Below are 23,768 nucleotides of genomic sequence, written 5' to 3'. Positions count from 1 at the left end.
TAATCAGTGCATGTTTATTCTTCTAAGGTAGTTGAAGTTAATTTAGCATTGTATTTGGCGATACATATGCCTTACAGAACTTGCAAGATTATTGTGACTAAACTATTTCAAGGTAGAAATACTCTGTTATCTCACTTGATCTTTTTATATGCTTGTGAAGATTGATTAATCGCTTCGATTGACGTTGAAAAATGTTCAAGAGATTGATTAATTTAATAAGTATGTATGAGCAGTAGTTAGCAAATTACCGAGTTGTCGTGAATTTGTTCGTAGCAGTATAAACATAATTTTAATAATTCTAAGTTAAAGGAATGTAATTAATCCAACACAATTATATCATCTTGATTAAACCTTATTTGAAATAGTGCATTAGAACATTTTTATTTTAATTTTTTTTACTTAGTTTTTAACCTTAGTTTTTTAATCATCTTTAAACCAAAATATTTTCCATCACCAAAGTGTTTTAACATTAATTTCATAAATATTCTTTTTTACATTCCCTATGGGTACGATAACTCGACATTTACTTGTCACTTTATTGGTTTTTGTCATTGTATACACTTGCATATTTTTTCTTTCCACATACCAACCGTATCCATCTAAAAAGAAAAGATAATGTTGCCCAGCAATTATATTTAATATTTGATCAAAAAATAGTAGCAGGAAATGGTCTTTCTGCTTTGCTTTGCTCGACTTCCTGTCATTCATTCAAATTAGTCTACCTGTGATGATCCTTAACAAATGAACTCATTTTCCGTTATACCTTGTTTCTTGGGTACAAGTCTCATCCACTAAATGTAGTAGATAGGATCTATGATTCTTGCTTGTAACCATTGAGACTCGAGTGACTTTTCTGTCCCTCGATAGAACTCTTTTCAATATCTAATGATCTTTTCAAAATCATTAAGTTTAACTTGAGTGAGTTTTCTCTCAATGGGTTGGGTTGCTTGTACTCATGTGATGATAGCTCTAATGACTCGAACAGAACTTTTGAACTAAATTCTTCTGAGTTAGCTTCCAAACATGTATCATCCTTATTTTGATGTGAAGTGTCAGATGAAATACCTTCTAATGAATCATTGTATTCTAATTTTGTAGGAACTAGTGGATCTTCCATTAAGACAGCGGAATAATCTTTAACCTCATCATGAGATCTTATGGCCTTTAGTACATTAAAGGTCACCTATTCATCTTGAACTCGTATGGTGAGTTCACCTTTCTTTACATTGATTATCGTCCTATAGGTTGCCAAGAAAGGTGGCCTTGCTAGGATGATTGGTACTTTTTATCTGCTTAAAATCTAAAAAAATAAAGTCAGCAGGAAATATGAATTTATCAACACGTACCAACACATCCCTGACCTTTCCTTTTCAGTATGCCAAAGATCGATATGCCAATTGGAGTGTAACAGTAGTCGATCTGGCCTTAGCACACCTAATCGTCTAAACAGAGATGCAAGCATCAAGTTGATACTCGATCCCAAACCACACAAAACCTTACCATAATAGGATTCTCCAATATTGCAAGGTGTGGTGTATCTTTCTGGATCCTTCAACTTAGGAAGCAACTTGTTTTGAAAAGATAAGCTACATTCTGTAGTCAGGGTTATAGTTTCAAATTCCCCAAGCCTTCTTTTTTTAGGTAGAAATTCCTTCATAGCTTTTACATAGTTCAACATTTGCTCCAAAGCTTCGACCAACGAAATGTTGATACATAGTTGTTTCAACATATCCAACATTCTCTTGAATTGAGTATCATTTTGTTGCTTATGTTGCTAGATTCTTTGAGGATATAGAGGTTGTGGAACTTTGGCTTGGAATGGACAGCTCCTCCGAGGTAATATATCTTCATCTAATGAAGGGGTTAGCTTATCAGAATTCACTGGTTTAGATTTTACCTCTTCAGAATTTACAGAATCTAACTTCTCTGGTGCAAGAATTTCAACTGTTGCTTTATTTTCCTCTTTCTTGGGAGGCTCATCTTCAACCTTAACTTCCTTTGGTTCAAAAATCCTTCTGTTTCATAAAGTGGCCGCTTTGCAATTCTCCTTACCCAATTTTCTTATGTTCTCCATGTCACTAGACAAAGCTCCTTATGGTCTATTTCAAAGTTCATTGGCTAACTACCCCATTGATTCTCTAAATTTCTCAAAGCTGCATCATTCTTCGCCATGTATGCTTTTAATAAGTTCTCAAGATTATTAGAAGACTCAGCTGTTAGAAGATTTCTTATGTTGCTTGGGACAACACCTTGGTGTTTGCTTCTAAGCTCATTAGCTAATTTCCCTACTTGATTTTTTAGATTATTCAATGTTGTTGCTTGGCCTTGAATTAAGGCATCATTTTTAGCGATGTATGCCTTCAAGAAATTTTCCAAATTATTGAAAGATTTAGCTTGCAGTGGTTTTTGAACTTGTTGATTGAAACTAAGAGGTTTATTTGATCTATGTTGCATGTAAGTATTATTCGGTCCACCTCCTTGGTAGTGGATTGGTGGCTGAGTTGCAACATGATTTACACCGTTAGTTGTAAATTGTTTCAACTTTGAAGAGATAGACAATACTTGAGCAGAGAGTGAAGTAAGGGCATCTACTTCATGCACTTTGGCTATTCGTCTTGCTGAAGTTGCTTGATTTGTCGGCCACTGGAAATTGTTATTGGTTATTCTATCAATGATCTCATAAGCTTCATTATAAGACTTTGACAAGAGCGAACCATTCGCAGAAGCATCTACCACCAACCTTGTGTGTGTGTTGAGACCATAATTGTTCCAATTGATGTAATGCGAAATCCTGTGGTGAAGGAATCTACGAAGTAACTCCTTGAATCATTCTCATGACTCGTATAAGGATTCATCATCCATTTTTTGAAAAGTGGTGATCTCACTCTAGAACTTAGCAATTTTGCTAGGTAGGAATATTTTACCAGAAAGCGTTCAACTAATTCTTGCTAAGTAGAAATTGAATTGGATGGAAACGAATTAAGTCATGCTCGTGCTGGATCTCGCAATGAGTATTGAAACAACTTCAACCTTAATGTGTCTTCAGTTATGCCAGCTATCTTGAAGGAATTGCTCACCTCCATAAATAATCGAAGCTATAGATGTGGATCTTTTGTGGGCATTCCACTAAAGTGGCCTATTGTTTGAAGCACCTGAAACATCACAAGCTTCAATTCAAACTACGGTGCCTCGATCTCTGATCTCCTAATTCCCGGATTTAACTCATTCAGACATGACACAATGTACTGCCTTATGGCTCGATCTATATCATTAGCAATAAGGATTGGATTATGAGCATTAACAACTCCATTCTCTTGAACATCATTTTGATTTTCGAATTCCATTTCTGTCGTTTGTCTTTGGGCTAATCTTTCTTGTCTTTTTTGTCTAAATTCCTACTCAATTTCAAGGTCTACAGGGAGTAAATCGATGATTGAATCTATGCTCATGAAGATCTGAAAAGAAAATCATAAAAATAAAGAATAATAAAAATAATAATTAAATAAGAACGAGAATGAAAATAATTAATAAATCAAATTGTAACAAATAATTTCACAAAAAATATTAAGGCAACAGTCCCCGGCAATGGCGCCAAAAACTTGTAATGTGTGGTTTGTGCAAGTGTACACAGTCGTTATCAAGTATTACGTAAGTATAAGAGTTATCGTCTTCACAAGGATTGTGTATGTTAATCAATTAATTGTAAAATTAATACTAACAATTTGGTAAGAAAACAAAATATTTTTTAGGTGATTGATGATTAAATTAGATTAAATAATCTAGATGCAAAGTGATCCCTAATGCAATTAACCTAAAAATAATGGATGCAATAAAATGAATGAGATAGATTTAACAGCAGAATTCACAAGATTTTAACAATGATAACATGCATAGGCTAGAATAATTACATTATTTAACTTAGTTCATTTTCATCATTCATACAATGTTCCGGAAAAATAATCCAAGACAACTCGATCTTTCATGAGTTTGAAACCAAAATTAAGTCCTTCAGAATCTTTAACTTAGAAAAACATGCATTTTACTGATCATATTCAACTAAAGGTTTCTTAGAATTCATGTAAAGTAACATGGATGGGTTAGGTTTGAAACAATTTAATCACATAAACCTAACTGATGACACCTATTAAACAATTTTTTTTCTCATCCTTTTTCCCTAAAAATTATTTTTTTTAGAAAAACCATTGGTGCTACCTGATAGACCAACAACACAACTAAAAAGTTATTATTTTTTTCCTACCGTGTATACCCTTATTTTTTCAAGTATTTTAAAAAATAAATACGGGTGCTACCTAACACAATAGCGACACCAATAAAAAATTTTCTTTTAAAAAAATTGATAATTATCTGATGATTGGCTGAAAAAAGGTGGTTAGGTGACACCGATAGGTACCATAGCAAACAACCTATTTTCATAAGTAATTTTTTCTCCAACGTATTTTCATAATTAATTATTTTTTTATATTATTTTTATAAAAACCTTATTTTATCTATTTACTAGATTTAAAAAAAACTAAAAGCTAAAAAGTTAATATAAATTTTAATTCGAATTTGTTAATTCACACATTAGTTGAAAGGTAAGAAAGACCGCATATATTCTTTTTCTTTTTCTTGTAGAGAGCTTCCGCCTTACTATTTGAAAAGAAAAAGAAAAAATAATTTATCACCAAAATTATTTTATGCATACGAACTAATGGGGAGGTTGTTACATAAATAAATATGTTGAAAAATCATAATAATTATAAAAATCATAAACATTATAAAATATTTTTTTTGGCATTTTAGTTTTTACAATTTTTAATTTACAAGTTTTTATAAATTTTTTTAAAGAATTTTTACAAAGTATTTATCATAGAGTTGAGTTTCCAATATAAATTTTAACATTTGGTTACAAAATTGGGTTTCCTATAAGAATTTTAGTGATATTTGTAGAATTTGGTCGTTGTTATATGAATCGATATGTTGTTAACACTATTTTTATAACAACTAACAAAATTTATAATTATTAGTAAAATATCTATTGGAAACCCAATTTTATAACCAAATATTAAAATTTTTATTGAAACCATACTTTGTAACCAAATGTTTTGAAAAAATTCTTTAAAAAACTGTATAATGCCAAAAAGTAATTTTATAATTTTTGTGATGTACTTATAGTTTTTTTATGATTTTTATAATTTTTATTTGAAAAATATATTTATATAAAAATAAAAAATCATAAAGGTTAAAAAATAATATTTTTGGAATTATAATTTTTAATTAACGTTTTTAAATTATTATTTTTTACGAAATATTTGGTTACAAAATTGGGTTTCCAATAGGAATTTTTGTATTTTGTTACAAAATTGGGTTTCTAATAGGAATTTTAGTAATAGTTATAGATTTTTGTAGTTGTTATAAAAAATATTATTATACAAATTGATTATATATTATATAAATAAGAATTTTAGTATTTGATTACAAAATTGGGTCAAGACCGATCAATGTGTCACACTATCAATTTCAAAATCTATTTATATAATATGTACCAACATATTTAAAATATTCTAATAAAAAAATTTAGTATTTGATTGGAAATTTTAAAAGTTTATGAGAATAAACGATTAAAAATTTTATCTTCTATTATAACTCACGAAAAATTTATATTAAAAAACTATCCCAAGAGTTTTCATTTAAGTTAACAATAAATCTTTGGTGGGTTTTCTATTCCAAGAATTTGGAATCATTATTAATTTTGAGTTGGTGTGTTTTTTATTACTACTTTTAAGAGTTTAATTATAGCTTGGAAAGAAAATAAAATATTTAAAAATTGTATAATTTTGAGGAGAAATGTTTGTATAATATTGTGATTTCACGATATCCTCATTTATTTTTAATGGAAAATTAACAAATCAGATTTTTTTTCCTTATTCAGATTTTTTTTCCTTATTTGTAGAAGTTAAATTTTTAAAAAGAAAAAAAACTGAAAATTAAGAAGAAAAACTTGAATTGTTATTCTTTTAATAGAAAATGATAAAAATAATATAGAATTACAATTTCATACCTTTCTCTTTTTTAACTTTCTCTGTTTCATCATTACATTTATTTTTTTCCGCCCTTCTATGCATTTACTTTTTCATCCAATCAAAGTCACCCAAATGAAAATGAGCAACAATACCGAACCTCAATTCAACACAAAATTGGCTATTTCCATCTTTATTCAATTCGAATTTCTTTTCCTTTTTTTAATGATTAATTTCTTTCCAATATTTATTAGTTACTTTTTCTTATTAAATCTGACTTACATTGTCAAAGAAAACAAAGTTAATTTATGGCTTTGAGTATTTACAAGCCTAAACCCTGCTGTAGAACCACACTGCAAGCCATGAAGAGCAAAGAGTAAGACCATCTTAACCATCCCTGAGCTGCAATATCCTGAAAATCAATGGAGAAAAAGAATCGTCAAAGAAATGCTACTTGCACAAGTTTAAATTTATAAAGAAAAGAAAAGCATACCTTAAAAGAGAGAGGGGGTGCTGAAGAAGGAACAAGGCCAGTGAATCCAATATCATAGGCAATGCTACCATCAGGCTTAAACAATCCAAAGTTTCTCTCAGAGGTTGGTCCAGGCTTGGAATTTTCATTAAACAAAGCGAAAACATAAGCCCTGACAGGGATCTTGGGCCTCAACGGGGTTCCCTTCTTTTTGATCAGCCGTTTACGAAGGTGCCGATTGTAAGTCCTGGCGTTCTTCACCGTGGCACCGGCTTCATCAGGATCCCCACGCGAAGCCCAACCAGTTTCCGAAACAATGACTTCCATTTTGTTAAAACCAGCTTTCTCCAATGCCGAATAAGCCGCATCAACCTGAGCTTCAAACATGTTATCGTAATGAAGCTTGGTTTTGGCATCGTAAATCCCACGGTTATCTTTGAACAAAGCGTAGTTAATGTCAATATGTTGAGGATCGTTCTTATAGGCTAAAAATGGGTAGGCATTTATATAAAAGGGTGAACCAATCTGAGAAAACAACTGTAGTAGTGGCTTCATGAATGGAACAACATCGGGTTTGAAAATGCAGGCCGAGGGTGGGTAAGAATTGGCGAAAACAGCCTCTGAATGTGGGCTTGAAACTTGAACAATCTCCTTTAAACCCAACCTGTAAACAGCGCCAAAAATGTTCTTTGCTGCAGGCAATAAGACTTCCCAAAGTTCCATATCGGAACCGCCCAAGATCTCGTTTCCCACCGCGATTCCTCGGATTTGGGTTCCGGGAAGGAATGCTTGTACGTTTTCTTTAACCCAATTCATCGCCCGATCTTCTCCTGTGCTCATTTCTTTCAAGTACCCATTGGGAAGTCCAACTATGACTTCTATACCAGAACCGTTGAAAGCCGTAAGAACTCCATGATCAGCATCGTAGATTCGAATGTGGTTTACCTTTGCGGCTTTTAGGAGGGTTACTACACTTTCTGGTGCCGGTAAATTGTCCGCTATTCTCCCGTAGTTTATTCCATATGTCCATGTCACTGAATGTTTTGTTGATACTGCACAACGTAAAATAAGCTTTCATAAACACACTTAACTAACCAATATATATATATTGAGACAAGCATGCTGAAGAAATATTGGTGAAAAAATCGAATCAACCATATCGGTGATTGTGAACAAGAGACTTTTCACCTACATGGATTTTTTAGCTAAAATATTCTTATGGATACCAATGATGTGGAATGATCTTAAAAAGAAAGAAAAAAAAAGAAGTATCCCACATTCACCTTATGTCAAGTAATTATCTTCCATATTCAATAAGTAAGAAACCAATAAAAAAAGAAAAAGAAAAAAAAAAGGCAACATACCAAGAGAACAAACAAGAGAGAAACTGAGGAAGAGCAAGAGAAAGAAAGAAGAAGCCATATATGATGTGGGAAGATAATCAAAGAAATTGCAATCCATTTGTATAAAAAGGACTGGGAATTTCCAGTCTTCTGTGAGTTAAAAGCAGAAGCAAAAAGAATGCAATACTTGTTCTGCAGGGATGTCATATAGACCACCAACAAATTTTTTTAAAAAATAATAATAAAAGATTCTTAACCTTATTTTAAAGTCGATATGCCAAAAAAACACATACGAAAATGTTCTCGAGTACACTAAGAAGAGGAAGAAGAAGATTCTTAACCTCAACCCAAAAATCAAAAGAGGTGATAGATTCTTATTTTACTCCCAAAGTATACTTTTTTTGGCAACTTTCTAATCTTGGGTTGTCTCTCTTCTTCTTTATTTTAATAAACAAAATGAAAACGTTTCTCTTTAGATGTTTTTTTATTGGTTCAAATCTCTCTTTAGACGTTGTTTCCCTCGAAAAGAAAAGAAAACATGAGCTCTATACTAGCAGATGCAAAGTTTATGAATTCCTTTCTTACGAAAGGCGAAGTGAATCATAGTTGGAGAGGTTTATCATTGAAATAAGGTCGGGTTTTGCTTGTAGCTTTTGCATTATACGTATTCGGCTAAGCGAGTCTGCAAATCGATCTTTTCAAGTTCCTTATTTAAATTAGATTCGATCTGGTCGGATGATTCGTTTTCTTATTTATAAATAATTAAAAAGTTATTTTTATATTATAATTATTTATATTTTTACAATTATATATTTAAATATTTTATTATCAAATAATAATTTATTGGAAGTATAAATTTTAAAAAATATTTTATTTGAAGCTCCAGTGACCTAATTCACTCTTTGGACAGATTACAAATTTATAAGTGGCAGGACTCGTTAGAGACTGATATTTTGAATGAAAAGCCTATTTTGAATATTCTAGTGATCATTAGAAGTGATTATCATTTGTGGAGAGTGGAAACCTTTGAACAAAACTAAATACACTACACCAAAACAGGCTTTTAGCGGCGCTGTTTTAGGCCTTTAGCGGCGCTAAAAAACGCCGCTAAAAGTATTTCCGGCGCTTTTAGAAGCGCCGCAAAAACGCCGCTATTGAATGCGTCGCTAACTTTTGCGGCACTTTTCCCACAAACGCCGCTATAGACCACAACCTTTAGCGGCGCTTTTCCCACAAACGTCGCTATAGATCATGAGCTTTAGCGGCGCTCTTCCCACAAACGCCGCTAAAGACCATGACCTTTAGCGGCGCTTTTCTCACAAACGCCGCTATAGGCCATGACCTTTAGCGGCGCTTTTCCCACAAACGCCGCTAAAGACCATGATCTTTAGCGGCGTTTTTCTCACAAACGCCGCTATAGGCCATGACCTTTAGCGGCGCTTTTCCCACAAATGCTGCTATAGATCAAACCTTTAGCGACGCTTCTCGCAAAAACACCGCTAAAAACATATCATGCAAAAAAATTGTTTTAATCAAATAATATTTATTTTTATGATAAATATTATATTATGTTTTATTTTTTAATTTTAACTTTAAATATACTTTTAAGGATAAATAAAAAATATTATTTAAATTAATTTTTTTATAAAAATGATAAAAGAAGGCAAATAAAGGAAGCTTAAATAATAATAAAAATTAATAAAAGTGAGAAAACATAAATAATTAATAAAAATTATAAATTATAAACCTCAAAATTTAGGTAAAATCAACACTAAGCAATGCAAGCCATTGTTGAGTCTAATACAAGTGAAGAAACTAAGATCCTAGATCAGAAGAAGCAATGTCTTTGCACACCATTTCAATTCCTAGTAAGGCCTTTGAAAGTAGTTGATGAAAGCCGACATACACATCCGATGAATCAGTTTTCAGTTTCAGAATTTCCTTGGCGGTCCTTAAACAAAAATAGGGCATAGGGCATGTGTTCCTACATAAGCATGGAAAAATCCAACTGAGTATAGGGCATGTGTTCCTTAAACAGCAATGTATGTCTTTGTGTATGGGGACAAATATCTGAGCAAAATGGAATAATCATGGAATAATAGATACAAGGAAGAATAAATATATCATGCAAAACAAATGATTGATTCAAAGTGTTAAAGATAAATACTTACTTTATCACAGTCCAATAGGCAGTAACCCAGCTTCCTTTGTGAAGTCCATCTTTTGACAGCTCTATAATTATGGCCACTCTCCGGATTCACTAACTGAGCATCATAATTTAGAAACAAAAAAGTAGTTTAGAAAATGATAATTACAAAGACTTACATGAACAAGCAAAGTAAAGTATGGGAAAGCTGAAGGTAGAAGCAAGAAACTACCATTTTATAGAAGAAGGTATTGAAGAAATGGCATAAAAACATTATGTAAACATGACAGATTTCAGAAAAAAAATGTACATTTGCTTGCTTGGTATAATGTACATTATTTTCAATTAATAAATAAATAAATGGGGCTAAAAGTATGAATGAAGTTATGAAGCTAACGGATTGTAAAATGTTCTATTTGGTATAATATGCATAGTCTAAGAATGCAAAATCTTTATAATTTTCAACCACCTGAAAGCAAGTGATGAAAATTTATTCACATACACTGCTGCATCACAGCTTCACAAGCTGGTCTAAGTTCATAGGCAAAACCAAAGAGCGAGCAGCAACGAGAACATCTCTTTCATACTCGCTGCCATGTACAAGGTAAGCTTTGTAGATTTATTATTGATGGTGAAAGTTGCTCGAACATAGCCAGCACGACGATGGTGGAAAAGCTTTGCTTAACCACTACCAAGCATCCACAACCTTATCAACTACAAGGGCTTAGCAACGAAGGCCAATTTAGGGTCACTCAACAAGTGCGCATTGCCTTTTCTATCGGTAAGTATCAAGACGAAGTTGTGTGCGACGTAATGCCTATTCAAGCCTGCCATTTGTTGCTAGGAGAACCATGGCAACTGGATCGAAAAGTCACTCACGATGGTCGTACCAATAGGTATTCTTTCAAGCATCAAGGAAAGAAACTCACCTTAGTGCCGCTCACTCCGGAACAAGTCCATGAGGACCAAATCAAACTGAGAAATTCTGTTAAAACAAGTGAGGAAAAAGAAAAAGAGAATGAAAAAGAGCAAAAAGAGATTTCAAGAATCAAGAAAATCAAGATTTCAAATCTTGGAAATCTTGGTCCAAGAAACCAAATCTTGCAGCCAAAACGCATTGGATCTCCATTACGAGCGTCAACGACCCAATTTTGGCAGGAGATGGATCACGAGCCCAAATTCTTAAAGGCAAGGCCCAATAAGCAAATTCCCAGCCCAATCAAGAAATCCATACATATTTAGTTGAAAATCAGGCCAAAATGTCAAAGGGCCCAATTTGTAAACATTTTAGTTGTTTAAGTTAATTTTTAAGTTTTAGGAATATCACATGTTAAATTCGACCCAAAACAGCCCAATAGGATGCATGGCCGAATTTTCCTTTGTTTTTTTTTAATTAAGTTTAAATTTTTTAGGTTTTCTAATTAGATTAGGATTTGTTGGAGGCCTATATAAGCATTGGCCAGCCACCCTTTGTAAACATCTTATTATTATTTTTTCTATCAAATTTCAGATTTGTTGAGTGCAGAATTTTCTTTGGGGTTTTCTCCAAGAATTCTCTCTTGAGTTTTCTTTAGAAGTTGTTTTAAAAATCTTTTGATTGTGGGAGCCATCTTCAACCTTCTTCTTGCCATCGATATTCTTTGGAGGGGAGATTAGAGCCGTTTGAAGAGATTTGTGAAATCTTTCGGGATTTCAAGGATCTTTAGGACTTATCCTTTAATTCTTGCTGTTTTCGATTTCTTTCTTTACTTTTCTTTGCTTATACTTGTGCCGATTTCTCATCTAATATTTTGCTATTCTTGTTTGTTTTCCAGCATTGATTAAACTCAAGATCTCATCGTTTAAGTTGTTCTCCTATTGGCAGCACCCATTCGAACCCAAAAATCCCCAATTCCTAGGGTTTGGCCGATTGGATTTCTTTCAATTTGGGAATCAATTGATTGCTGGAAATTGGGCATTCTTGGCCAAATCAATTCCTTGGCAGATTCGCATCTTTTCTTTCTTCTCAATTTCGTTTGATTCATCGATTCTATTTCTTTTCTTCTTGCTGCTCTTTTAATTGAATTTGGGAATTTTAAATTCAAATCTGATTCGGTTTAATCTTAATCTTTGTTTTTGATTTCAGATCTGTTCGTCTAGGATCTTTCGTAGGAGTTTCTCGTGACTTGGCAACTCGATCTTGGTCCGCGCGCAACCCCCGTATCATTTGGTATCAGATTTTGGGCGTTTTGGGTGTTCTTGGTTGATTTCTAAACTGATCTCTATTTTTTAAAGCATAAACAGCAGTTTTACCCAGAAAAATTGTTCAAAAAAATTCATTTGAGTGGGTAAACGTTGTCCAATTGATCTGAAATTTTACATACATGTTTTTGGCGCTGTGATTGAATATAAAAAAATTATTCCCGCAAAAAATCAGTCAAAAAAGTCAAAAAAAATCAAAAATTATGAAATTCAATAAAAATTTAAAAAAAGATTCAGCGGGTTGAATTTGGTTCCCAAAATTTCCAGATCAAAAATTCAATATATAAGGACACTCCAGATTTATTTTCGTGATTTTTGGAGATCGGGAACACCTCGAACGAAGTTGTCAAGTTACTCCGCAGTTTTTCAGGTTTTTCTGTTTTCAGCAATTTTTATTGATTCTTAGCTGTAGGTTTTCATTTGTTTGCCTTTATTCTTCCTTTACGTTATCTAACACCTTCTTGTTTCTTGTGTTAGTAGGATTTAAACGTGTGCACAACTTCTTCCTCGGTGCAACACGAATCAATTGGTGTCTCGTCAGTTTTTGGCATCCTAGTGCAAATTAGGATTCTTTGGTAGTTTGGTTCACACTCTCTAATTGGTTGATATAAACTCTGATAAAGAACTCACAAGATTGAATTCTACCTCATTGAGAATTTGAATTTTCTTTTTGAGTGACTAACGGTGAGGTTTGCTAACTTTTATTTTTGAGTGTTGAGTGTTTATTTTTGCAGCTTTTTTTGGAAGATGTCTAAAGATGACTATAATGATACACTTATGGAAGTCCAACAACAGTTAGAAGGACACGCTGCTGCAATCACACAAATAAATGCTACCCTTCAAGCATTGAATACTACCTTGAATGAGGTACGAATGAATCAAGAACTTCAATATCGAGATCCAATCAGGGAAGATAGGAATAACCAGCCCCATAGGCGCGGCCCTCGACGTGTCCCTAGAATGGATGATGATTTTCATGATCGTGGACAACCTTCTTTGGCAAAACCGAAATTCACAATTCCCCAATTTCGTGGTAAGAATGATCCTGACGCTTATTGTGAATGGGAATCTAAGATTGAACTCATGTTTCGGTATTATAAATGCCCGGATGATGAAAAGGTAGCGTTAGCAACACTGGAATTTTCTGATTATGCATTAAGTTGGTGGACTCAACTTGGGGTAAACCGCCATCGGAATTATGAAGGTGAGATTTCGACATGGGATGAGTTGAAACAGATTATGCGTAAAAGGTTTATTCCACCTCACTACTATAGAGAAATTAAAACAAAGTTGAGAAGACTTATCCAAGGTAGTAGGACGGTGGATGAATATTTTAAAGAGATGGAGATGCTCATTCAGAGAGCTAATGTAGAGAAAGATGAAGAAACAACTATGTTTCGATTCATTGATGGTTTGAACAGGCCGATAGCTAATACATTGAGGCTACAAACTTACATTGATTTGGAAGAAGCAGTTCACAAAGCCATTGAGATCGAGCAACAATTAAAGGAACAAAGGTTTGGGTCCTTCTCTACTTCACAATATTATCGAGGTAACAATTCCAATTCTGATTCTAAGAGTTCAAAACCACCTTTTGTTACATTGATTTGGAAGAAGCAGTTCACAAAGCCATTGAGATCGAGCAACAATTAAAGGAACAAAGGTTTGGGTCCTTCTCTACTTCACAATATTATCGAGGTAACAATTCCAATTCTGATTCTAAGAGTTCAAAACCACCTTTTGTTACTAACAAGTCTTCTTTGAGTAATGGAAGTAAACAATCAGATTGGAAAAAAGGGGCTCTTGCTAAAACGCAAACACCTTCTAAGCAGCCCAATTTAGGTGATTCGAGTGCGAAGAGGACTCGTGAGATTGAATGCTTTAAGTGCAAAGGGCGTGGTCATTATAGTAGAGAATGCCCTAACACGAGATTACTTCTTCTAAAAGATAACGGTGAGTACACTTCCGACTCTGATAATACAGATCCAGATATGCCAGAACTTGTGGATGACAGTGATAATGGCGACGAGTTGGTCGAACCACCAAAGGAAGGGGACTTTGCTAATTTTCAATGCCTTGTAGTTCGTCGAACCCTTAACATTCAGATAAAAGATGATGATAGCCAAAGGGCCAATATTTTCCATTCTCGGTGTTTTATTAAAGGTAACTTATGTTCACTCATTATTGATAGTGGTAGTTGCTCAAATGTGGTAAGTAGCTATTTGATTGATTCTTTAAAGTTGCCTTGCACCAAACACCCTAAGCCATATCACCTTCAGTGGCTTAATGAATGTTCCGAAGTTAAAGTTACGAAACAGTCCTTGGTCACTTTTAAACTCGGCAATTATGAGGATGAAGTATGGTGTGATGTAGTCCCAATGCATGCGGCACACTTGCTCCTTGGACGACCTTGGCAATTTGATCGTGATGTTACACACCAAGGTAAACTTAATCGATACTCCCTTGTATTTAAAGGTAAGAAATTCACTTTTGCTCTTTTAAATCCTACTGATGTATATAAAGATCAATTGAGGATGATAAAATTTTGTGAGGGGGTAAGGGAGAAAGAGCAAGTTCAAAAGACAGAGAGAAAAGAGGCTAATAGTAGTGGAAAAAGTCAAAATTTAAAAAGCCCAAAGGTGAGTGAACCCTCTAGTGGTAAAATGAACGGAAAAAATCTTTTGGCAACAAAAAAGATATGAAGAGAGCCCTACTTAATAAACAGCCTTGTATCCTTGTGAGGTTTAGGCAAAATTATTTATCTTTATCTAACATTAACGAAAATCTGCCTAGTATGTTTCAATCTCTTTTGCAGGATTATGAGGATGTTTTTAGTGAGGCCCCTAAAGGTTTACCACCTTTACGAGGGATAGAACATCAAATTGACTTAGTACCCGGAGCTTCAATCCCAAATCGACCAGCCTATAGATGCAATCCCGAGGAGACAAAGGAATTGCAAAGGCAAGTTGAGGAATTACTAGACAAAGGGTACATACGTGAGAGCCTAAGTCCTTGTGCTGTTCCTGTCTTATTGGTGCCAAAGAAAGATGGTACGTTTCGTATGTGTGTTGATTGTCGCCCAATCAACAAGATAACGGTAAAGTATCGACACCCAATCCCTAGACTTGATGATATGCTTGATGAATTACATGGTTCAATAATATTTACAAAAATTGATTTAAAAAGCGGTTATCATCAAATTCGAATGAGGGAAGGGGATGAATGGAAAACAGCCTTTAAAACAAAATTTGGATTGTATGAATGGTTAGTTATGCCTTTCGGCCTTACTAATGCACCTAGTACATTTATGAGATTAATGAATCATGTTTTGAGGCTACATTTGGGTAAATTTGTAGTAGTTTACTTTGATAATATTTTAATTTACTCAAAGTCATTAGATGATCATGTTTTCCATGTTCGAACCGTTTTGGATATTCTACGAACTGAAAGATTATTTGCCAACCTTGATAAATGCACATTCTGTTGTGATAAACTAATACTCTTAGGTTTCATAGTTAGTGCTCAAGGTATTCATGTCGACGAGGACAAAGTTAAGGCAATTAAGGAGTGGCCGACTCCTAAATCGATAACTGAGGTGAGATCTTTCCATGGTTTAGCCAGTTTTTATAGACGATTTGTGAAAGATTTCTCTACTATTGCTGCCCCATTGACTGAAGTTATAAAGAAATCAGTGAGTTTCAAATGGGGTGAAACCCAAGAAAAAGCTTTTCAGACTCTAAAAGCTAAGTTATGTTCTGCTCCTTTGCTTAAATTACCTGATTTTGCTAAAGCTTTTGAACTTGAGTGTGATGCTTCAGGAATTGGAATCGGCGCTGTTTTAATGCAAGATAAGCAACCTATTGCTTATTTTAGTGAGAAATTGAACGGTGCACAGTTAAATTACTCGACTTATGACAAAGAACTATTGGTATTAGTTCGTGCACTTCAAGTATGGCAACATTATTTGCTGCCTAATGAATTTGTCATACATACAGATCATGAGTCTCTTAAATGGTTAAAGGGACAAGGTAAGTTGAGTAAAAGACATGCCCGATGGGTAGAATTCATTAAAACATTCCCTTATATGATTCAATATAAAACAGGTAACGATAATGTAGTTGCAGATGCTTTATCTAGACTATATACTTTAATAACTACATTGAATGCTAAAGTCTTAGGGTTTGAACATATTAAAGAGTTATATGATGATGATACTGATTTCAGCCATATCTATAAGAATTGTGGACATACTGCTTTTGAAAAATTTTATCTTGTAGATGGCTTGCTTTTTCGTTTAAACAGGTTATGCATACCAAAGTGTTCCATGAGAGAATTGTTGATTCATGAAGCCCATAGTGGGGGATTAATGGGACATTTTGGAGTGGCCAAAACACTAGACATATTGCAAGAACACTTCCATTGGCCACATATGAAGAAGGATGTGGAAAAGGTATGTTCCAAGTGCATTACATGCAAACAAGCAAAATCTAAGGTAATGCCTCATGGCCTTTACACTCCTCTACCGATTCCTACTTCACCTTGGGTAGATTTATCCATGGATTTTATTTTAGGTTTGCCTCGAACAAAAAAGGAAGAGATAGTATATTTGTTGTTGTTGACAGGTTTTCAAAGATGTCACATTTTATTCCTTGTCACAAAACAGATGATGCTACACATGTGGCAGACTTATTCTTTAAAGAAATGGTAAGACTTCATGGCATCCCTAAAACAATTGTTTCTGATAGAGATGTCAAATTCCTTAGCCACTTTTGGAAGGTATTGTGGGGTAAACTTGGTACTAAATTGCTTTATTCTACTACATGTCACCCCCAAACTGATGGTCAAACTGAAGTAGTTAATCGAATCTTAGGGACTCTATTACGAGCTGTTGTGGGAAAGAACATTAGAAATTGGGAAGAATGCCTACCATTCGTTGAATTTGCATATAATAGATCTATTCATTCTACAACTGGTTATTCCCCATTTGAACTTGTTTATGGTTTTAACCCACTAACAGTACTTGATCTTGCGCTATTACCTCTTGAACACGTTATGAATTTAGATGGCGAACAGAAAGCTGAGTTGGTGAAATCCTTACATGAGAAGGCTAGACAGCGAATAGCCAAAACAAATGACGCCAACACCAACAAAGCAAACAAGGGGCGCAAACGGGTTGTACTAGAACCCGGAGATTGGGTTTGGGTCCATTTGAGGAAAGAACGATTTCCTACAAAAAGGAAGACTAAGTTGGACCCAAGGGGCGATGGGCCTTTCCAAGTACTCGAGCGGATCAACGATAATGCCTATAAAATTGATCTACCTGGTGAGTACAATGTAAGTTCTACTTTTAATGTGGCTGACTTGTCCCCATTTGATTTTTCAGATTCGAGGACGAATCTTTTTGAGGAAGGGGGGAATGATACGAGTCATAAAGGCCAAATCCAAGTTCAAGAACGTGATGGGCTCAAATTGCCACAAGGCCCAATAACAAGATCAAAGGCCCGACAAATGCGGTCCAAACTAAATGGGACCATTCAAGAGCTTGTTAGCAAGGCCTTAGATGCATACACGAGAGAACAAGAAAATCAAGATTCACTTTCTTGTTTTCAAGAAAATCAAGAAACCGAATCTTGGCCCAATTTTGCTGTTCGAAGAGATTTCAAGAATCAAGAAAATCAAGATTTCAAATCTTGGAAATCTTGGTCCAAGAAACCAAATCTTGCAGCCAAAACGCATTGGATCTCCATTACGAGCGTCAACGACCCAATTTTGGTAGGAGATGGATCACGAGCCCAAATTCTTAAAGGCAAGGCCCAATAAGCAAATTCCCAGCCCAATCAAGAAATCCATACATATTTAGTTGAAAATCAGGCCAAAATGTCAAAGGGCCCAATTTGTAAACATTTTAGTTGTTTAAGTTAATTTTTAAGTTTTAGGAATATCACATGTTAAATTCGACCCAAAACAGCCCAATAGGATGCATGGCCGAATTTTCCTTTGTTTTTTTTTAATTAAGTTTAAATTTTTTAGGTTTTCTAATTAGATTAGGATTTGTTGGAGGCCTATATAAGCATTGGCCAGCCACCCTTTGTAAACATCTTATTATTATTTTTTCTATCAAATTTCAGATTTGTTGAGTGCAGAATTTTCTTTGGGGTTTTCTCCAAGAATTCTCTCTTGAGTTTTCTTTAGAAGTTGTTTTAACAATCTTTTGATTGTGGGAGCCATCTTCAACCTTCTTCTTGCCATCGATATTCTTTGGAGGGGAGATTAGAGCCATTTGAAGAGATTTGTGAAATCTTTCGGGATTTCAAGGATCTTTAGGACTTATCCTTTAATTCTTGCTGTTTTCGATTTCTTTCTTTACTTTTCTTTGCTTATACTTGTGCCGATTTCTCATCTAATATTTTTCTATTCTTGTTTGTTTTCCAGCATTGATTAAACTCAAAATCTCATCGTTTAAGTTGTTCCCCTATTGGCAGCACCCATTCGAACCCAAAAATCCCCAATTCCTAGGGTTTGCCCGATTAGATTTCTTTCAATTTGAGAATCAATTGATTGCTGGAAATTGGGCATTCTTGGCCAAATCAATTCCTTGGCAGATTCGCATCTTTTCTTTCTTCTCAATTTAGTTTGATTCATCGATTCTATTTCTTTTCTTCTTGCTGCTCTTTTAATTGAATTTGGGAATTTTAAATTCAAATCTGATTCGGTTTAATCTTAATCTTTGTTTTTGATTTCAGATCTGTTCGTCTAGGATCTTTCGTAGGAATTTCTCGTGACTTGGCAACTCGATCTTGGTCCGCGCGCAACCCCCATATCAGAGGTGCATTAAAAATAATACGAATTTTGTATATATGTAATATGCTATGGTCATAATAATCCTCTTGCAACAAAATAAGGTCTAAAAAGGGCAGAGACACATTATACCTTCATATTTTACTATATATTAGACAGTAGAATTCAAAATTCACAATTGTATATATGCCAATTTTAATGACTGAAACAATAAAACAATGCTGCATTTCTTTCTAGTTCTTCCAATAAAAGAATACAATAGAACTAAATGTTAAAGCAGAAGTGAAGATCTTGATCCAGAACACAACCCAATAAAGTATTCTCTCATAACAATCCTTCGAAAGATGTCAAGTAATACAAGTATACTAACTGAAAAAAGATACAACTAGATTCTAAATTGTTAATTTACTGGACTACTTCTTTTAACACTTGGTTTGTATTTTATTTTATTTTATATTATTTTCAAATTTAAAAAGAAGAATTGTTCCACACAAAAATGTGGCAAGAAATTCATCAATGTACAGGAAGTTCAGAGATTTAAGAAAATTTAGCAAGCCATCCAAGCCACTGTGCTATGGTATTCAGAGAATATGAGATAAAAAATATTGAGCTGCTGGATGGTGCCTCATGATGTTTTAATTTCCCAGCACTCAAAAATTAGATGGAAATTTTAATAAAGAAAAGATCTGCAAGCAAAGAAAATAATTTAAGTGTAAAAAAAAATCAAGGAAATCAATTTAAAGAAAACCCCATGCTTGTTCTTTACATAGAAAAAGATTAACTTTTGAATTAATAGTTAAAGTTAATAGATTCCATTAACTTTGGAAACAGAGAATTAAAGAAATAGGTTAGTATAAATCATGAATAAAGGGATTTTAAAGTGAAAACAAGGAACAAAATGATCAAACACTGAAAAAATATAGCAGATCTAAGACTCAAAAGCAAGCAAAAAGTTAAAACCAAGTAAACACAATAAAACAATGAGAAAACTGAAGAAAATTTTTATGTATACCTGTTTGAAGCAGAGATCAAAAGCTTAGAAATTTGATTTGCAAAGGAATCAAAAAATCAAATCAAGTAAGGCCAAAAGGCAACAAAGATATTTTTCTTTTTGTCTCCCGCGTTTCAAACATAAGAAGCTCAGCTGTAAAAAAGGTGCAAGAACAGAGTGTATTATTACAAATAATCATAAGGGTACTAAGTGATACTTAATTTTTGTACCAAATTAAATATTAGTTAATTCAGGTACTAAATGGTATATTAACCCCTAATAATAAAAGAAGGAATCAAATGGATTTTTGTACCAAAAATCCTATCAAAAAGTGCATTACATATATCAGAGCAAGACCCTCAGTTGGCCCATTATCTACGGGAAGGATCAGCGTATTGGTGAAATAGCTGAAAACACAAAAAGAAAACAACATAAGGATCAGCACTGCTAAAAACTTGACCTGTATGCAAAAAGAACCTGCATTGGAGGCAAGCAACATACTTAAAAAACCTCAAACATATCATGAAATCATCGCAACATTGGAAACAAATTTATAAAACCTTTTAGAAAAAAACCAAGTATTGAAGAATTGCACAATGTACAGCATGGTTTCTTGCAAGGAAAGAAATGAATACACTTCGGATTGTTTACTGTTCCCATGTAGCTCAGTAAAATGGAACAGCTGAAATTACCCAGAACCAGAAACTGTCCCTTCCACACATAGCAGTGCTCCCAAAGGCCATGGTTTCAAACTACGAAAAGAATCAAATCTTATATAATGAGGAATGCCATTAGCCTTTGTCATGCAACGCAACAAGTTAAATACATGTACCGCACATGCAAGCGCATCGCACCCTGTAATATTTCAGAACCGCCAAAAATAATTATTTCGTAAGAATACAAACTTCTAATGTAAATGGCAAAGAGAAAAGACGAGATAAGGTAATATTACCATGGTCAAAAAGTTCTTCGAGGGGACTAGAGGAGTTTGTTCTTCTTGCTTGCTTCCGATCGACAGCATCAAAAGTCTAGCAGGCAATTAGTAATACATTAAAAAAGATTGGTACTAAAAATTAAAGTAAAAAACATAACGCACCACGAGACCATAAAGAAGAAATAACTTTAAGGTGTATAAACCTGATATAAAAAATAGAAGTAACCCATGAGCGAAATGAACCCATCTTGCTGGAGGTGAATCCAAGTGAGGGAAATAAACCTGAACATCGGTATAAATAAATAAACCAAATGGAAAGATAAATAGCAGAAAAAGCTTCACATAGCTAAAATGCTTGTTGAAATACGTATTTTACATATGAAAACTACGTTAATTAAATAGAAAGTCAACGCAACAACGGTTGTGTCTCAAACACAGAATTTGCATCACATTACTATAAAATAAAACTGCCATTTCAACGACATCTTAAGCCTAAATGGATTTGACTTGGGGACCTCTTTGCCTTTCCTTCACAATTTGCCGTTATATGGCCCATCTCACTTCATATGAAGCATTTATACGAAACAAAGATTTGGAAAAAGGAACTTACTTCATGGATTGAAGATGTCTACGAAACAAAGGCTTGGAGTGAAACGGAGTAGAAGATCTTAAACGGCTTCAATTTAAGCCCATAAAACAACTAAGAAAAACTGCCTAAAATCCTGGAAATATGTATTTCCAGCTTCGATGATGGATCTGGAACAGCCACTTGCCTCGTTGAAACAATAAGACTCCAACCATCCAGGGACTCATCAGGAATTACCCCAAAATAATAATAATTGTTAATAAAGTTCCCTACCCTATTTAGGTGAAGCCCCTTTCTAAGTCGTCATTTTAGTATGAAAATTAACCAAAATAATAATAATAATAATAATATATAATAATAATAATAATAATAATAACAGCTCAATGAACTTTTTTTTAATTAAAAGAGCTTGTTTGGATACATGGAAAATGAAATGCAGCAAAAGAGAAAGTTGAACGTTAGAAAATGATAACAGAGAGAAAAAAGTGGTATCATTTTCCGAGTAAACGAGCAGAAAACGTAACTGAAATGCAGAAGAGAAAGTGAAAAATGCAAATAAATGCAAACAATTTTTTTCTAAGAAAAAACAAAAAAAAATCAGGCAAAAAAGCAAAGATAGAGCAAGAGAGAGAGGGGGACTTGGTTTGAAGAAGAAGGTCGAAGGCGAGTTCGTTGTTTCTATGGATTTAGCTGCTTTGGGAGGCATTACTTTAGGGTTTCACGCAGAGCTGAGGGAGTAATAGTGTCTGAGGTGATTATTTTTAGGGGGAAAATTTGGGGTTTTAGGGGGAATTTAGGGATAAAATGGCGCCATTTATTTAAAGCAAAATTTTTTTGTGGCGTTTTTTATAAAAACGCCGCAATTGCTTATCTTTTGTGGTATTTTTATAAAAACGCTGCAAAAATTATTTCATTTTGATCAATACGACGTCGTTTTGTTCTGTTAAAATTTTTTTATTTTGTCTGTTAAAAATTATTAGTTATGTGATTTTATAAAATATTTTTTATAACTATTTTTTATTGGATGTTTATTAAAAAAATCAAGTACTCTTAAAATAAATATCATATATTTTAATAAAAAAACAAATGATTAAATGGCTGTAATTAATTATTAAGTTAGAATTATCCAATGTAAGCAATCAATCTCTCACATATCAAATTTTTGTTAAAGACTGAGATGTTAATGATGATTTTATATTATTCTTTTCCGATCTAATCTCCATTTTATTAGAATTATCCATGATGTTCAATGTGGAATGATTTTAGTTTTTGTATTTTATTTTTATTTGTTATAATTTGGTCCTATCCAAAATAGATAGTTATCTATCAATATCAATCTGTTACTTTTATTTATTTATTTATCAATGTTCTTTTTTAAATCTAATATTTAAATATATCAAATGGTTTAGATTAAATATTTTTAAATATAAAAACATTAATTAATTGTATAAAATTTAATCATTTAACAATTTTAAAGTAAACCTTAAATCTTAAACCATTTAATATATATATAATTGATCTATTATCTCTTAAATAATTTAAACTATAATCATAATTTTAATATATTAAAATTAATATTATCTCTTTTGCAATTATATAAGAAATTATTTAATATATAAATTAAAAAACACCAATTAATCTAAACCTTAAACCCTTAACCCTTATCTTTTAAACCCTGAATCATAAAACATAAACCCTAAACCACTGACCTCAAACCCTTAACCCCTCTTTTACAATTATATAAGAACTTAATTAATATATAAATTAAAAAATACTAATTAATCTAAACCTTAAACCCTAACTTGGCCTCAAATATCTAAACCCTAAATCACTAAGTCTTAACCTCTAACCCCTAACCCTTAACCTTTAACTACTAACCCCTAAACCTTATTTAATATATAAATTAAAAAAACTAATTAATCTAAGCTCGAATCCCTAACCCCTAAACCTTTTTAATATAAATTAAAACGCACTAATTAATCTAAACCCTAAACCCTATAATTTGACATTGAATTCATAAACCTTAAATCCCTAACACTTAATCCCTAACCCCTAACCCTTAACCCTTAAATCACAACCCTTAAACCAAAATTCCTAATCCATAGTCCCTAATTCCATAATTTATAAACCTTAAAATTGCAACTCCTAAACCGACCTTAAATCCTAAATTAACCATATACCCTAAACCATATATATTAAACACTAAACTATAATGATAATTAATTAAATATTTTAAA

The 23,768-nt window shown here is 33.2% G+C and overlaps 2 protein-coding genes and 1 non-coding gene across 17 annotated transcripts; 1 reads left to right on the top strand and 2 right to left on the bottom strand.

The window, feature by feature from the left end:
• Positions 1-2,787: 2,787 nt before the first annotated feature.
• On the top strand, positions 2,788-2,895 carry LOC121218939 (small nucleolar RNA R71). The gene has a single exon (XR_005915420.1). It is a non-coding gene; the product is annotated as a small nucleolar RNA R71 (small nucleolar RNA).
• Positions 2,896-6,196: 3,301 nt separating this feature from the next.
• On the bottom strand, positions 6,197-7,538 carry LOC107941840 (glucan endo-1,3-beta-glucosidase 14). The gene is made up of 2 exons (XM_016875466.2): positions 6,514-7,538; positions 6,197-6,432 (listed from the first exon to the last, which is right to left on the bottom strand). Exons 1-2 carry the CDS (start codon positions 7,330-7,332, stop codon positions 6,343-6,345), a joined length of 909 nt encoding a protein of 302 aa, XP_016730955.2. The 5' UTR covers positions 7,333-7,538; the 3' UTR covers positions 6,197-6,342.
• Positions 7,539-9,587: 2,049 nt separating this feature from the next.
• LOC107904891 (choline/ethanolaminephosphotransferase 1) lies at positions 9,588-22,318 on the bottom strand. Of its 15 annotated transcripts, XR_005914637.1 has the most exons (9): positions 21,556-22,318; positions 21,149-21,227; positions 20,964-21,039; positions 20,844-20,866; positions 20,647-20,763; positions 20,352-20,418; positions 20,033-20,164; positions 10,007-10,099; positions 9,588-9,819 (listed from the first exon to the last, which is right to left on the bottom strand). XR_005914637.1 is itself a non-coding variant. In XM_041095532.1 (8 exons), the coding sequence occupies exons 2-7, from the start codon at positions 21,190-21,192 to the stop codon at positions 20,081-20,083; spliced, it is 381 nt and encodes a 126-aa protein (XP_040951466.1). In that variant the 5' UTR covers positions 21,193-21,227; positions 21,556-22,318; the 3' UTR covers positions 10,012-10,099; positions 20,033-20,080. The 15 variants fall into 15 exon arrangements, 6 of the variants coding, with proteins under 6 accessions (XP_040951466.1, XP_040951464.1, XP_040951465.1 ...); XR_005914634.1 differs by having other exon boundaries at positions 20,572-20,866; XR_005914636.1 differs by having other exon boundaries at positions 20,647-20,866; positions 21,556-22,317.
• Between the last annotated feature and the right edge of the window lie 1,450 nt (positions 22,319-23,768).

This window comes from Gossypium hirsutum, chromosome D06 (genome assembly GCF_007990345.1).
Source record: "Gossypium hirsutum isolate 1008001.06 chromosome D06, Gossypium_hirsutum_v2.1, whole genome shotgun sequence".
NCBI classification, from domain to species: domain Eukaryota; kingdom Viridiplantae; phylum Streptophyta; class Magnoliopsida; order Malvales; family Malvaceae; genus Gossypium; species Gossypium hirsutum.
Note: the sequence above shows the minus strand (reverse complement) of the source record. Positions and strands in the feature narration are given on the sequence as shown.